The following is a 17,370-nucleotide window of genomic DNA, read 5'->3' as shown; positions in this document are numbered from 1 at the left end:
ACACACGGAAACACTCTCGCCTCTCACACACGGAAACACTCTCCCTCTCACACACTGAAACACTCTCGCCTCTCACACATGGAAACACTGTCCCTCTCACACACTGAAACATGGTGCCGACCATGCGTGCCACACAGGCCAACACCGCACAGGTGGCAACCGCATGAAGGCATTGGGGGTGAGAGTTCTGGCTGGGGATCAGCATGTCCAAGGCCTGGGGCAATCTGTGCAGGTACTGGCCGATGCCCAGGACAGAGTTGCAGCCTCACAGGCAGCCATGTGCCAGAGCCACCTGGAAGTTGCAGCAGCGCTTCTGAGCATGGCCGAGTGACAGCAGATGGGAACGTCAGTGGCATTGGGAGGTAGCCCAGTCCCAGAGGAAGATGGCACAGTCACTGGCTGATGTGACACAGACCCAGAAAGTGGCGGCACCGGCAATGTGTGAAGGGGCGCAGTTGCAGAGGGAGATGGTCCACTCCCTGTGCTCCATAGCCTTGAGCATGGAGACCCTAGTCGAGACCAGGGTAGGCCCCCAGGACTGGCAGTTCCAGGTGGTGGGGGAGCCTCAGGGGATAGCTCTACTCGCACCCCCGTATCATGCAGTAACCTTGGGACCATCGGCACCCCGAGAGAGGAGGTAGTGATGGGGCCTATGCTGGTGGCTCGCGCAGGGGAAGTGCCGGAACACCACAGCACCTTGGACTCCCTCCCACCCCCACCCCCCAGTGCATCTGGAAGGCTGCGGGCAAAACTAGGTGGCACCAAGCCCTCTGGGACACTCGACCAGCAGCCGGGCCCATTCAGGCCCGGTTGCTCCAGAAGACACGAGCCAACAGGGACCCAGGCCGCAGTGTGGGAATCACAATAGAAGATACTATCGGGGGATCCACCAAGATGAAGAATTAGAGCCCGTAAGGGCAGAAAGTTAAACACTGGTTAAGTTGGCATAAGTGCATGGGCCAGTTTAGTTATCAGGACTAGGGCACAGTCATGCCTCTCTGTGACCTCCCTCCTCTCTCTCCCTCATCAGCCCCGATGGCGGTTTTAAGATTTTTAAAAGTACAAGTGAATCACGCCATTGGGAACCAGGCCCATGGGATATGCATAGTGTTTACTGTATGCACGGTGCAGACCGCATTGACACCGCAGTTGAGGTTGACGGAGAATTGAGATTTATTGTTGTCGCGATTTCAGCAACGGAACTGATTGTCCACCCACTTGTGTTTTACGATTCCACGTCAGCAAACCGAGAACCCTGCCCGTTCTTTTTCGTACCATTTTGAGTTTGTCCAATCAGAGGCTGGAAAAGTCAAGCTGTGTATCATTTTTCTAATTGGAACCCGATTTGGGAGACCCCGAGTTATACGATACCTGACTTTTTTTCTACACTCAATAAATTCTTGTTGGGCAAGGATATTAATCTCAATCTTGAATTTTTGTTCAGGAAGTGTTCGTGTTGGTTACCTTTAATTGCACATTTCTTATGATCTTTTTTGGAAACAATTTTCTTTGCTCCTGGATATTGTGCAAATATTTATTTAATGGTACTTCTTTAAAAAAGTTGCTTTTGTGTGACGGTTCTGTCCTCAGGACATTTCAACGCCTTTAACATTCAATTCAATTAATTAATTTTTGAAGTATAATATTATGTAGATAATCACAACATACCATTTATGTGCAAACCAGGTACCACACAAACAGAAAATGAGATATCAATTAATCAGCCTCTGGCAGTAAATTTTTAAAACTCAGAAGGCGGCTATTGAAATCTCCATTCACTTCTTTCTAAAAGTTATTTAGCGTTCTTGTTTCACCATTGTTTCTGACGGGGTATTCAATGTTGTTGCATCAATTGTATTAAAAAAGAAATCCCTTTCTAGCAGTGATTTTAAATTTATGCAGCTGGTAGTTTGCTCACCAAACAGTGGAAATAGCTTTTTGCAGTTTATCGCGTTAAAACCCAAAACCTGATCACCTCCTATGCTACTGAAATCCAGGAAATTATGCATCTATTCTACTGAATCACTTGTTGGAGGGCTGGTTTGTCTCAGTGGGCTAGACAGCTGGTTTGTAAGGCAGAACAAGGCCAGCAGGGCTGGTTCAATTCCCATACCAGCTGAGAATTCTGAATTCTCCCTGTGTGCCCGAACAGGTGCCAGAAAGTAGCTTTTCACAGTAACTTCATTGCAGTGTTAATGTAAGACTACTTGCGACAATAAAGGTTATTAGGTTATTTACTTACTACTCTAATCTCTAATCCCAGAAATTCAGATTCTTTTTCTTACATGCTGTACACGTAAACTATAGGTTTCTTTAGGTAAGGAAGCCAAACTCCCGTCTGCCTAGACTATGCATGTGCGCAGATCCTGGAGTAAGGTCTGAATCCAAGGTCTTTTTACTCAAGGGGCAAGTGATCTGACAACTAAACCAACCAACACTGATTAAAGAAAGGTGTCCATAAAATTCAAAACAATCTTGTTATTCAATATATGCAACTGGAATTTAGGAAATGGTACTGAAAAGTAAGAAAGGACCTTGTTATAGCCCTTTCAGATATTTTGAAGCTGATACCATATTGTCAACAGTGGTGGTTCTTATTTGGTGTAAGACTTGGTGCATTGTATTTCAGCAGCAGTTTACAAGGTATGGTTGAGAATTAAGTTATCCTAATGTACCATAGGTAGATGTTATGACACTCCGTTCAACAATCAGTCTGCAGTTTGTCCTCATTCGCCCTCCAGGTGTTCAGTGTTGAATCCTCTACACTGGTGGAGATTCCTAGATCCCAGATTCTATCCCACCCCACAATGAAGAATATGCAGATTTTGTGCAGTCATATTTTCTCCGATATTTTCCCCAGCTTATCTAATTGTACGGATATGTTCAGGCACAGGCGTTGCTTGGGCCTCATCAATTTTTTGATTCTAAGCACAAGCTTCTACTGTCCCTGGGGCAAAGATCCATCATGAGACCTTGACCGTAATGGAGTCTCAAAATAATGATGTCGCGGTTGCTTTTAATTAGAGGAATGAATGTGGTCTATCAAAGTAAAGAAATAAATGTAATGGGCCTTGGTAGAATACTACATACAAGAACATAAGAACTAGGAGCAGGCACTTAGCCCCTCGAGCCTGCTTCGACATTCAACATGATCATGGCTTATCTCATTTCTACCGTCTCCACCTTCCTGACTTCTCCTCATAACCCTTCATCATATTAATTAAATACCTTCATCCCACTCCTAATTAAAATCCCTTCATCCTCCTACTAATTAAAATTTAACATGCAGAAAGCAGAGTCCCCTTTTAAGTGCATATAGTGGGGCAATTTTCGGCACCTACGATGCCAAGAATGACCCTGCTATCTAATGGGACTCCCATTTTTTCTTTTTAAAGGTCTCAGTCAGAAATGCCCCACTGAGGCTCCACTCATCTCATTTCCAGCACTGACAAGTCAAGATGACCCATGGATAGGGACAGTATTTGCAGTCTCCAGATCTTCCCCAAATGACTGCTCCCTCACCCCACCATTTAAGGGCCAGATGCCCATGGGCCCAATCCCTGGCATGGGAAACCTGGCACATAGGCACCACCAGCCTGGCTGCATCAGGGTGGCACTGCCAGGATACCCAGGTGACAGTGCCAAGGTGCCAGCATGGGTGCAAGGGTAGCACCCTGCCCAGACCCTGACCACCCAGGAGCCTCCAATGTCCTTGGAGACTGCCCCCTGCCAGATGCCATCACGCCTGGTCCACATTTGTGTAGACCAGTGCTAAATGGAGCAAGGTCCCCCAAGCAAGACTGTTAGTTCCCAGGCCTCGGGTGAATCTGGCATAGTCATGTTTAGTTGAGTCTAATGGATCACTTAAATATGTTCATCTGGATCTCGCCCAGCAAAGGCAAGATCCAGATTGCGAGGGCGGCCTGTTGAAGCAGACATTTAGTGATGGGAGGGAGGTTGTCCCTCCATGGGCGAGGGTTGGGGTGTTGTCCATGTCTGAGGGTGGGAGGGGTCCCAATGTTTGTGGGTGGGGGATCTTCATCTCAACTTTGTGATTTAGGCAGCCTTTCAAAAGGGAACCCCATCTCGGAGGAACCGGTCTTACTGACGTATTCAGTTCCCCACTCTACCAAAAAAAATCTAAATGTGAGATATTTCAGTGAATCTCCCCAAGCTAAAAAAAAAATGACTTAAGTCTGGGTAAATTGCAATCTGGATTGCACCCATACACCCAGCAGAAATCACCCCTCAACTCTCGCTCAAAATGACACTTTTTCGGGGAACCACACCCTATCTCCGAAGCAGATGTCTGCCCTGCAGAGTTCTTTTAGCAGTTTGTTTAACTTTCAGATTTTCAGCATCTATAGTATTGTCTTTGTTTGTGCATTTTGTATTTGTTCTGGACAAATTATGGCAACCTCATACTGTACTTTGCTTTCTTACTCTTGAGGATGTAAAGAGAATATATTGTTTAACATTTGACTCCATTTTAGTTTTTTATGAGGCAATTCCATTTGGAAAAAGCATTTACAAACACAATGCAAAATGCAGAACAGCTTATGAGCATTGATGCAATACTACACTATTATTTACTCTCAGCCAAACTATAATTTCCTTTGATTTTTTAAGATATTGTTTTGTTGCGACCAATATAAATGAAGGCATTTAAAAAGATGAAAGAATTCTGCTTTGTACAAAATCAAATGAGACAGTTTACAATATAATTAATTATTTAATGTACAGAAAGATCACAAAACTTAGATCTTCTAAATACCAGGATATATCATCAATGTGGCTTGTCAAAACAGCCTTGGAGTCAGAGATCATGGCTCAAGTTTCAATCTGGCTGGAACACAAACTTTGAGCAAGCATTGCAGATTTTATATTTCACAAGTTAAAACTGAGGCCATGCCTGTCCATTTAGGTTGGTGTCGAAGTTTCTACTGCATTATTCAATGTAAATTATTGTTGTAACACAAGGCCCACGGACATACCCTAATCGTTCTCCCCATGGATTATAAACTCCCAGCTGGCTGGGGTTCATAATTCTGTTGTAAGAAGACTGGACCAGAGGGACCAGCACATTGGTATTCCTGACTGGGACTGATACGGTGTGTATTTGCCACCATAGCGGCAGTTTCCTTTGACTGACTTGACGACTCGGCTTCCTGAGTCTTAATACTGGCGATGAGAAAAAGAAAAAGGCTGATTCCTGATTCTGCACGTCCCGGTAGGACTGGGATATTGCCGTACAGCAACGTGTTTGACAGACCTTCGAAAAAATGCTGCTCTTTGGTAAGCTAGAGGCCTTTAATGCAGGCATGCAAGATTGAGCCCGTCATTCACTGAGTGAATGAGGTACATTTTCCAGGCCAACAGTTGGAGTGAATGAGGTACTTTTTCCAGGTTACCGGCATCACGAAAAGGACAGAGAAGGCAATGGTCCAGACTGCCTGCGAGCCCCCATCCTTCAACATAATTAAAAGCCTCACATAACCAGCCACCCTGGATTCAAAGTCCTTTGATGAATTGGTATCCAACCATTATGACCCCAAACCGTCTGTGATTATGCAATGGTAGCAATTCAATACTGTTGTGTAGACTCCAGGATAATCAGTTACAGTCTAATAACTCAACTACAAAGGCTGGCTGAGCATAGGTTTATCAGAAATTTTAAGGGGCCGTTTGGTGGGATTACTAATATGGTCACTCAAGAGGACGTTGATGGCGGAACCTACACTAGACTTGAAGAAAGCCCTTGAGCTAGCCCTGTCCCACAAGCTTCCGTTGACTACAGCATCCATAGTGTTGGGTTGACCCCCGCACAAGAATACAGCACCCTTTCAGGGTAATGCTTGCATGACCAGATCGCCACCAAAACAGCAACCAACTGTGCAACTTCACTTCCGGACTCAACGGTCAAGGGCCACCACTGACCTACCTGCATGTCACCTTCCCAGATGACAACGGGGTGTACCAAAGACATTTCCAAGCTTGCAACCAAGGCCACCAGAAGTCACAAAGAACATGCCCACCTGGGCAGACGATAGGTTACCTCGAACTCAGGCCTCACATATGGCCCTTCCAGAGAATGTAATCTTGATGGAGCTGAATTGCATCACGCCCCCTAAAGTGGCAACGATTCAGATCAAACTTCAGGTAAATGGACACCCCCTTGTAATGGATGTCACAGGGGGTGCCGGCTTCATCATTAATCAGCAGACCATCCACTAGCTTCACACAGGACTCCTGCACGATACCAAGGCCAGATTGGCAACATAAACTGGGAAGCACTGAACATTATTGGAACCGCTGTGATCCCATTGACCCATGGGCAGCGAACAGTCCGATTGCCACTAGTGGCGGTACAGGGGTTGGGACCCTATCTGTTGGGCTGTGATTGGCAGCAAACATTTTACTTTGAATGCCGCAGATTTTTCGAATGGCCACTGGCAACTTGTACGAGGTCCACGGGAAGTATCCGGAGGTATTCCAGGAGGATCAGAGTAAAATAAAGGAGGCCTAGGCACAGATTTACATCGACCCAAATACTTGGGTCAGCCCAAACACTTCAGAGCACGACTAGTCCCCTACGCCTTGCTCACAAAGGTGGAAACGGAGTTACAGCTTTTGGAGACTTTGGGCATCATATGCCAAGTCCAATTTGCAGAGTGGGAGCACAGGTGGTCGGTGGCGATTATAAATATGACTGAACAGGGCCTCCCACCCGGACCGATATTGCATGTGGAGGATTTGTACACAGACCTGGCATGGGGCTACTTGTTCACAAAAGAGCCACAATAATAACCGCTTATTGTCACAAGTAGGCTTCAATGAAGTTACTGTGAAAAGCCTCTAGTCGCCATATTCCGGCGCCTGTTCGGGGAGGCTGTTTGAGCTGGATATCGCATCAACAATGTAAGTGACCATAAATACCCACAGGCATATTGGCATTCCCGACTGGAACAGATACGGTGCATATTTCCCACCGTAGCAGCTGTTTCCTTTGACTGCGAATAAACTGGCGTTTACACGAGTACTCAGCCTCTGGGTCTTTTGTCAAGCAGCATCATACAAAGATCAACTGGTCACTTAATCCCATTGGTTACTTGTGAAAGCTGACTGTATGCAATTTCTGTCATGTTTAGGTACAAAACAATTATACTTTTAAATTAATTCATTGGTTATTTGGCACATCATGAAAACATTCAAATTCTGTCCAATTAGAGATTGTGCCTAGGAATCTGCTATTGGTTATGTTGCTCACGTTCCTTGCTGTATAGTAAGCTAAAAATAAAACCAACATAATTCTGGATTTCAATTTGAGACATGAAAAGTATTATTTTTGCACCGACTTTCTCCACTCTCCGAAAAGGCATAGATTCATAATGCACACTTGTTACTCTGCAGCATTTTGTCAATTTTCCATTAATGCCTTAGTCTAAACTGCAAGGTTCAGCAGATAGTGACATGACAAACAAACCTTACCAATTGTCAAAATGTGCACAGTTTGATGCACATTTATCCCCTCTAGACAGGACTCAACAAAATCTGAAATATAAAATTACTGACGATATCCAATATGCTTCAGGTTAGCAAATGTAGCTATAATTAACATATTGCATAATTTTTCAATCTGTTTTTTCAAAAATCTAAGGCTGACCAGGCGAATGGCTATGTTGATGAAACACAGAAGCAGATGAAGAATTGGCAGTTCACTTTAAGAAGTCAATTTATTAAAACAGATTGCACATTGAATTAAATATTCAATCTTCCATCTGACATCAAGACAATTAAGAAATGCACTTTATAGTAAACAATGGTATCAATTGTAACGTGTATAGAAACCATCAGTTGTTTCTACACAAAATACTAGACACCAGGCATAAGTGATCTAATTCAGCCAGTCAAAATGACAAACCACATCAGTAAAGGTAGTTTCTAATAGTCATCTGATTCCAAAAATTAGATTATAAGCACTGTAATCACTTTGTTAGAATATATATTAGTTTCAATTATTCTGGAGGTTCCATAATGCCAGTGGCTATAAATATGGGCACAGTTCATGTGCATCATAGTCTTGATGCATGATATTCACACAGAACATTTAACCACAATATTTCGGCAAATATATCACAACAGTCTGCAGCTGATTGCTGGAGTCTTCTGCCACTGATATACATACATATTATTGCCAAATACCATCATATGAAAGTATCATTGATAATTCGAGAAGAATTCAAATTTTATAAAATCTTACTACTTCCCAAAAAATGTAAAGGGCAATCAATTTACAGACACTAAACAAAATATTCACCATTTGTGTATTTGCAAACAAAAAGCAGAATAAACGCCTTCCACACCACTTTTACTTAGAGAAGGGAGCAAAGTTACAGCTGTAATTCACTTTTATAATCTATACTAAAAATAGCATCATCAATGTCCAAAGTCCAAGTTAAAGTTGTATCTGTTCCATACCCGTTTTCAGTTTGTAAAGTCAGCTGTATGTTTCCTCACTGATATTCATGGACAAACAGGAAACAAGTCTAAAAGTAAAGTTCTTCACATTGCTTTTTTCAAATTCAAGCAAATCTGATTCTTTAAAAGGACCTTTGCACTGAAATGTGTGTTTTCCCCTCATGACAGTGATTCAGTTTAGATGAATGTAACTGAAATTTCAGGAAAATATGTATGGTATATGCCTTGCAAGTTTCCACAATCAGCTACAAGTCTACTGCCACAACATACATAGTTTAAGCATAAACAACTGTGCTTTTATGGTTCTCTCATCGCAACAGTTTTCAAAACTGGATCCCAAGTATTTCCAAATATATTCTTCACTACCTCATAACATTGTATTATTATTTCAGCCTTGATAGCACTGTTCAATTTATATGCCTGGTCCTGACAAGATTTGGAATAAGACCGAATGGTATATAGGCCACATAATTAAAAATATGTACTCATCAAATAAAAGGAAACAATTCATATGGATTTGGTATTGGCTAGAAGTGCATGTCTGTAAACTCCCAAGTTATAAAAACTAAAAGGAGTACAAATGTTGTTTGTGTCTTTTAAATGTGCTACATCACATAAAAAATAAGTCATGAGAGGTAAAATTATTTTTGGATTACCGCCAAGACAAAGAGCTTGACAGATACGAAAATGTCAGAACAGCAGAAAAAAAAATCACTACATTGAGAATTCAAAGGCATGGCTCAGAAAACATGCAACACATCTTGAGATTTATTGTGCCACAGAGCAGCACTTTCAGTATAAACATGCTGCATTGAAGCCAGTTATTAAGCCATACTGCATTAATTAACTGATGCTCAATATATACAGAACTAAAATATTTTATCATACATATGGGATGTTCAAGCAATGTGAATTATTGTACTTGCTGCCTAGGGATTTAAAATGTATTTGGGCATGCAATGTTTCGAGTATGTGCATCAGTCGAAAAAGAAAATTCTATTTGATAAAAACAAATTGGTCATCCAAATAATAGACAAGATTATGCTCTTCCAGCATTTTGTTTATTTCACTGCATTTAATTGCTTAACTGGGTTTTTTAAAAATATGTTATTTAAACAAAGATCTCAAATGCAGGACAAAATAATCTCAATGTTTTTGTAGAAATTATTATTCCACTGATTTTTAAGACATTAATACACCAGCATTTTTAACAAAAGGAACAGCTCTGACTGATATAGGCTGGGATTCTCCGTTCCGAATTCACCCTATCTGCTACCAGTGAGAACGGAGAATTTGGTGCTCAGCCAAAACTTCATTTACAGCAGTAGGAATGGAGACCCCTGCCAGTGTGAACAGATAGAGATTCCCATCCACAATCTTCACACAGAGAGCATAGAGACATTGGCATATTGATTTGTTTGATCATTAGAGTATTAACCTAGACCTTGGTGTTTTGAAACCACAGATTGGATAGGTTGAGAAAATATATATCACCTTGTGATATTTATATTTTTACTTTCATGTTTTGCTAAGAAGTATATTAGTGAACATTTTAATATTCCTATGCCACTTGGTTCACACTGATCACTATTAAGACCATAAAATGTTTTAACATGCTAATTCTAATGTGCAAAATAATTTATTTCGGAAATGTTCTTTTCAATCCGACATTTTACTCATTTTGATTATAGCAGACAGCTCCAAAAGCTCAATGACAATGAGAATGTATTACATTTGAGATATTCTGATCATCCTTTGTTCTACAAATGGTACCATTGAGATTAAAACCAAGTAACTAAAGTGCATATTACAAGTAGCCACAGTGCCATCTGTGCTACTCCTACTCACTTAATTTGAAGGTTACAATACAAGACAAAAATATAAATTTAGTGCTTGTTTGATTGATCAGAAAACCGCATTATTTAATGCATTGAAGAGGACTTTTGCCAGATTAGAAGAGGTACTTTGCTTGTTCGGTGATGTGTGAAATTCCATTGTCTAAACAGTGTAGTTTGTAACACTCCACTTTACTCTCCATAGGTGGGAGGCATTTTGGTTCATTTCTCTTGCCTGGTCATTTGACATTAGGCTGTTCATTCACACAAATAGAAATGGTCACAATATTGCCACATGTACTAGATTTTGAATACAATTGCTAGCAAATATATATCACTCTGCACAATTTTGATTGTAAACCAATTTACAAGGTCAGTGTGAAGGAGATTCAACCTTGCCCTTCCAGTGCTATCTTCCACAACAGAAAAAGAAACAGGGTTCAACCACAGCCTGTGGAATGCAGTTATCGATACTTTGCAAATGTTAAGTTGACCTTCCACCTTGCATTCTTTTTCACCAGCAACTAAATTCCTTCACTTTACGGATTGTGATTAACTTTCTATTTCAGTTACCAGTACCATACCATTAACCTGTTCACTATTAAGGCAGTTGTGCGAAGCCATAACACATGTACGTCATTCGCCTTTAGTGACCTAAGATTAGCAATGGCTGGTGGGTTTACAGTTCCTGGAATCTATATAATAATTCTGATTCATACAATATTAATTCCACCACTTGTTATTGCTGAAGTCCTTTTATTGCAGAATGTCATGCTGGGTCCATTTGGATGATCTTCATTAATAAATGAAGTTTTCAGCTCCATCTGGCAAGCCAAAATGGCAGCATCCAATTCAGTATGAGCTCTATGCACGACATAAAACATCAATCCAACGCTGATACAAATCTGTAACCAAAAGAAAGAAAACACTATAATCTCAACATGACACAAATAATTTAGAGAATACACAAGTTGAATATAAAGATTGAGATTTTAACTTCCCATTCAATCATGATTGTCATAAACATATCCAGACAGTATATGACAGAAATTGTCACAGACTCAATCCCAGCAACCAATAATTTGCATTTACACTTGGTCTTCAATATAGAAAACATCTCTCGATACTTTACAAAGAATGAAGAAGGACTCAAAAATAGATCAAAAACTTGGTCAGAGATGTTTCAAAGAGAGTCTTGAAGTCAATAAGAGAGATGATTGGTGGAGGATGGAGTTCCAGAGTACCCAGCCTTAATAACTTCAGGCATAGCCACCAATGGTGATCCAAAGAGGCAGGGGGAAATGCTCTGAAGACTAGAATTTTTTTTAAGAAGGTTTTGACCCAGAGAAGTGCATTTAAAGACAAACATGAGAATATCACATGTTTATTGGTGCAGTACAGGGAGAAATGGAATAATCCAATGTAGGTCAGCAAGGACAGAATAATGGTAAAATGGGACTTCATCTGAACACGGGCAGAAGAGATGGAGACTGCCTTTGAGAGCATTGGAATAGTTACGCCTGGGAGGTGACAACGTGTAGATGAGGTCAACAACAGATAAACTGAAGTAAGGGTGAAGGTGGATCATTTTAGATGTGAAATCAAGCAGTCTTTATAATGGAGAAGATAGGGAACTGGAAGCTCAGCTTGGGGTCAAATAGGATACAGGTAGTAAAATTGCAATCAGTCTAGTTTAGAACATAGAACATACAGTGCAGAAGAAGGCTATTCGGCCCATCGAGTCTGCACCGACCCGCCTAAGCCCTCACTTCCACCCCATCCCCGCAACCCAATAACCCGTCCTAACCTTTTTGGCCACTAAGGGCAATTTAGCATGGCCAATCCACCTAACCAGCATGTCTTTGGACTGTGGGGGGAAACGGGAGCACCCTGAGGAAACCCACGCAGACACGGGGAGAACGTGCAGACTCCGCACAGACTGAGCTAGTGGGTGGAAAGGAAGGTTACCATGAATTAAGGAAGTGAGACAAACAGATTTTTACAGCAACAAGATACCATAAATGTAAAAAGGGCTGAATTTTGTTGGGGGTGGCAGAGCAGAGGGAAAGAAAGGGAGAAGAGGTTTTCAGCAGTTTTAGAAGCAATGGAGACAATGACTGAAGAGTCATAATTTCTTATGTCAATTAACATGTAAACTAGAAAACAAGATGAGGATTCAACAGTTTAGTGGGAATTGTGTTAATGAGTTAAGAGCTGGATCTTGTGGATGAGAACATGAGATTACCTGGGAGGAGAGAAACAAGGGCTAAAAATGGAAACTAATATAAAGGTTGGTACATACCAAGAAGCCTCCTTTTATACGCTTACAGTGTGTATGAGAGAGCGCGGGAGAGAGAGAGAGAGAGAGAGAGAGAGCACGCGAGACACGAATTGTGCAGAAGTATGTTGGAACTTAAGTATTTTGCATCCGTTTTTAATGCTATAAGAATGCTGGAGTAGGATATGAAATAATATTTAGAGCTGCATACATACAATTTAAAAGGAACTTTCAAAGTTAGCAGAAGAATTCGCTACAATTTTCAAACCATTTACATATTAGAAATTATGCCAGGGAGCAGTACTAAAGTAAAAACTTGTCCTTTCCTTCCTTCTTGAATAAACGAAGAAAGCATAAACCAATCGGGTCTTATAAAAGAGTTCAAAGCAAACTCTTGGAATTCACAATCAATGATATATTTCAGGAGCTAGAATCAGAAAAACAATACAAATTAAAACGTAGAACCTCAAAAGTAATCATCCCTGCATAGTTATTTGAGCCAAGGACCAATGGCCAAAGGGTAAAGCAGACTCAAGATGGCGCAAAGTATGATGTGGGAATAGGAGGTTTTGATTCCACACCATTACTCAAGAAAAGAGGGAGCTATTCCATTGGGATGGGCTCCACTTAAATGTGGCTGGGATCAGTGTTCTGCTGAATCGTATAACCGTGACTGTGGGTAGGGATTATTTTTATTTATTTTTTTTAAATCAAAGAGGCTGGAAGGGTTCAGATAAATGAAAATTCAGAAGTCAAAGAAGAAAGTGGAGGCAACGGATCTGTGTAGCAGTTTGGGTAAAGACAATCAGGGAGGACAGTAAGGGACAGCTTATTAGTGGTAATGGTACCATCAGCAAATAGTGGTAAAAATTAAAGGCTCTTTATTGGAATGTGTGATGCGTTTGCAATAGGTTGGATGAACAAGTGGTACCAGAGGTAGATGGCCTCCATCTAACTACTATTAACAAGGTTGAGATATAAATAATCCAGGATACATCACATTTCAAAGAGATAGAATGGAAAAAAAAAGAGTAGCACTGATAGGAAGGAAGATGACAATAATAAGAAAGGCTCCAAAGATCAAGTAGGATCGGCGTGGGTAAATATTAGAAATAACAAGTTCAGAAAATACTGGTGGGAAGCTCAATAAAAACAATGAGAGAATCGAAAAAATGCTGAAGGAGAAACATTGCCTCTACAGGGTTTACCTCAAGTCATCACTCTCCAAACACAATGTCTCCCAAAGCATTGAAGGACTGTCCATGCAAGTTCAGAGACATGCAAGCCTCAGTTGGATCAGAAAACAATGAACTTCAGTCATATGGAGACCCAAGACTGGAAGAGATTCTATGATGCTCAGAAATCTGTCTACGGGCTCCAATCTACTGGTTCATCAGCAATCCGCAATACCAACAGGTCAATACTGCTAGCAGAAAAAACTCGAATGATAAAAAGATGGGTAACAAACTTTAACCAACCCTCAATTGGCCTTCATCTACCGATGAAGCAATAAACAGGCTGCCACATATTGCCATCAACTGCTCTCTTAATGACCCTCTCAAGCAGTTAGAAATGGAATACAGTTAAACTCCTGTCTAGCGGCAAAGCTCTAGCTGCTCATGCCATCCCAGCTGAGGTGTACAAGGCTCATGGGTCAATGCCTGGTCAAGAAGCTCACTGAACTCTTTGTTTAGGTGGGAGCAAGAATATCTCACATGCCTCAATCACCCCCACACACACACACAAGCAGGAACTCACCAATCTGCCACAATCAGAGGAATTTTACTCCTCTCCAACACTTGGCCAGAATCCTTCTGAATCATATAGTGCTAGTACAAAATCTCGACCATGATCTGCTGCTAGAGAGTTGGTGCAACATCCCGACCAGGATCTGCTGCTAGAGTCAGTGCATTTTCAGAATATGCCTGAGGAACCACTGATGTGGTGCTCTCTCTGCAGGAGAAATGCTGGAGAAATGCCAAGAAAACAAACCCTTTGTTCACTTGACCAAGACATTTGACATAGTCCTCCAGCGATGACAGTCTTTGAAGGGAGAGAAATGTCACTACCCGGTAACATTTGTTATAATGGTTCAAGAGGTCACCAATTACTCTCGAGAAGCTAGTGGTGAGCAGCCTTCTTGAACCACTGCAGTTCCGGAGGGGTAGGTATGCATACAGTGCTGTTAGAGAGGAAGTTCCAGGATTTTGACCCAGCAGCAATGAAGGAATGACAATAGAGTTCCAAGTCAGGGTTATGTGCAACTTGGGACAGGAACTTCACGGTGTTCCCATGTATCTGCTGCCATTGTCCTTCTAGATGGTAGCGTTCGTGGGTTTGGAAGGTTCTGCCAAAAGAGACTTGGTGAGTTCCTGTAGTGCATCTTGTGAATGGTACACACTACTACCACTGTCTGTCATCTGTGGTGAAGGGAGTGAGTGTTTGTGGAAAGGATGCCAATCAAGAGGGTTGCTTTGTCTTGGATAGTGTCAAGCTGGATTGGACTTGTTTATTGTCACGTGTTCAGAGGTACAGGAAAAGTATTGCTCTGAATACAGTTCAGACAGATCATTCCAGACATGAAAAGAAAATACATAGGGCAAACTCAGTGGGCTAAATCGCTGGCTTGGAATACAGAACAATGGCAGCAGCACGGGTTCAATTCCCGTACCAGCCTCCCCGAACAGGCACCGGAATGTGGCGACTAGGGGCTTTTCACAGTAACTTAATTGAAGCCTACTTGTGACAATAAGGTATTATTATTATTAAAATACACTATGTAAATACATAGACACAGGCATCGGGTGAAGCTACAGGAGCGTAGTACTACTTAGTAGAGAAGGTGTGTGAAGAGATCAGATCAGTCCATAGGAGGGTCATTTTGGAGTCTGGTAACAGCAAGGAAGAATCTGTTATTGCGTGCTCTCAGACTTTTATATTTCCTGCCGATGGAAGAAGTTGGTAGAGTGAAAAAGCCAGGTAGGAGGTGATGTGTTAGGCGGGTTGGTTTGACGTTGACTGCAACTCGATGCAGGGAAGCTAGAAACAATGTCTAACACCGGAGATGATCCAACACGGTTTTATTTAAACTATGAACTGCTGTACATGTTCAGCTGTGGGTTGACACTCTTCTAAACCTACCGACGACCTCTTACTGGCTCGACCAGACTTACTAGCTACCGCACGGCAATAGTGCCCACTAACTTGTGCACTCTGACTGTCTCAGTGTAGGGTCCCGAAAAGAGCGGGAGTCTTAATGCCCTGTGAGCTTTATAGTGGTGGTGTCTTGTCTGGTGATTGGTTGTTCTGTGTTGTGTGTTCATTGGTCATCCTATGTGTCAATCACTGCCTGTCTGCATATCATTATATACACACACACACACGAGTGGATATTATGACAGGAGGGGCCTTTGACTATGCGGTCTGCTTTCCCAAGTCAGCGGGAGGTGTAGAAGGTTATTGGATGGGAAGGAGGTTCGCGCAATGGACTGGGCGGCGTTCACGACTCTGTGGTTTCTTGCGGTCTTGGGCCGAGCAGTTGCCATACCAGGCTGTGATGCAGCCAGATAGGATACTTTCTATGGTGCATCTGCTGGCAAGAGTCAATGTAGACATGCCGAATTTCCTTAGTTTCCTTCCTGAGAAAGTACAGGTGCTGCTGTGCTTTCTTGGTCGTAGCGTCGATGTGGGCGGACAAGATCAGATGGCTGGTGATGTGCGCACATAGGAATTTGAAGCTGTCCATCACCTGCACCTTGGCCCCATTCAGGCAGACAGGAGTGTGTACGATACTTTGCTTCCTGAAGTCAATGACCATCTCTTTAGTTTTGCTGACATTTAGGGAGAGTTTGTCGTCATTACATCACTCACTAGGTTCTCTTTCTCCCTCCTATATTCAGAGTCATTGTTGTTCGAGATCCGACCCACAAACGTGTCATCAGCAAACTTGTAAATGGAGTTGGAACAAACTTTTGCCATGCAGTCGTGTGTCTATAGGGAGTATAGTAGGGGGCTAAGTACATAGCCTTGCAATGCCCCAGTGTTGAGGACAATTGGGGAGGAGGTGTTGTTGTTTATTCTTACTGATTGTGGTATATGGGTCAAAAAGTCGAGGGTCCAGTTGCAGAGCGAGGAGTCAAGTCCAAGATTTTGCAATTTGATATGAGCTTGGCTGGAATTATGGTGTTGAAGGCGGAGCTGTAGTCAATGAATAGGAGTCTGATGTAGGAGTCCTTGTTGGCGAGATGCTCCAGGGATGACTGTAGGGCCAAGGAAATGTATCTGCTGTGAACCGGTGCCGGCGGTATGCAAATTGCAGTGGATCTAGGCATTCTGGGAGTATGGAATTGATGTGCCTCATGACCAACTTCTCGAAGCACTGCATTACAATCGATATCAAGGCCACCAGATGATAGTCATTGAGGTACGTTGCCTAGTTCTTTGCACTGGTATGATGATGGAGTGTTGTTGGTGGTGGAGAGTTTGAATGTTTGTGGAAGGGGGAGCAATCAAGCAGGCTGCTTTGTCCTGGATAGTGTCGAGCTTCTTGAGTGTTGTTGGAGCTGCACTCATCCAGGCACTTGGAGAGTATTCCATCGCACTCATGACTTGTGCCATGATTGTGGACAGGCTTTGTGGAGTCAGGTGGCGATTAACTCGTTGCAGAATTCCTCGTCTCATGTTATTGTAGGAACAGTAGTTATATGGTCAATGGTAACCCCAAGGATGTTGATGGTGGGGGAGGAGGCGGGATTCAGTGACAATATTGACACTGAATGC

General features: G+C 42.3%; 1 protein-coding gene across 3 annotated transcripts in view; it reads right to left on the bottom strand.

Moving 5' to 3' along the window:
• Positions 1-7,714: 7,714 nt before the first annotated feature.
• tmem64 (transmembrane protein 64) overlaps positions 7,715-17,370 on the bottom strand; it is a 76,564-nt gene continuing 66,908 nt past the window's right edge. For all 3 annotated transcript variants that reach the window (XM_038809078.1, XM_038809079.1, XM_038809080.1), the window contains one exon: positions 7,715-11,218. In XM_038809078.1, coding sequence (XP_038665006.1) covers positions 11,027-11,218 — 192 coding nt within the window. In that variant the 3' untranslated portion in view covers positions 7,715-11,026. The remainder of the gene's footprint in view (positions 11,219-17,370) is intronic.

The sequence above is a fragment of the Scyliorhinus canicula genome, chromosome 10 (assembly GCF_902713615.1).
Source record: "Scyliorhinus canicula chromosome 10, sScyCan1.1, whole genome shotgun sequence".
In the NCBI taxonomy this organism is placed as follows: Eukaryota; Metazoa; Chordata; class Chondrichthyes; order Carcharhiniformes; family Scyliorhinidae; genus Scyliorhinus; species Scyliorhinus canicula.
The sequence above is the reverse complement of the archived record's forward strand: the minus strand, read 5'-3'. Positions and strand labels throughout refer to the sequence as shown.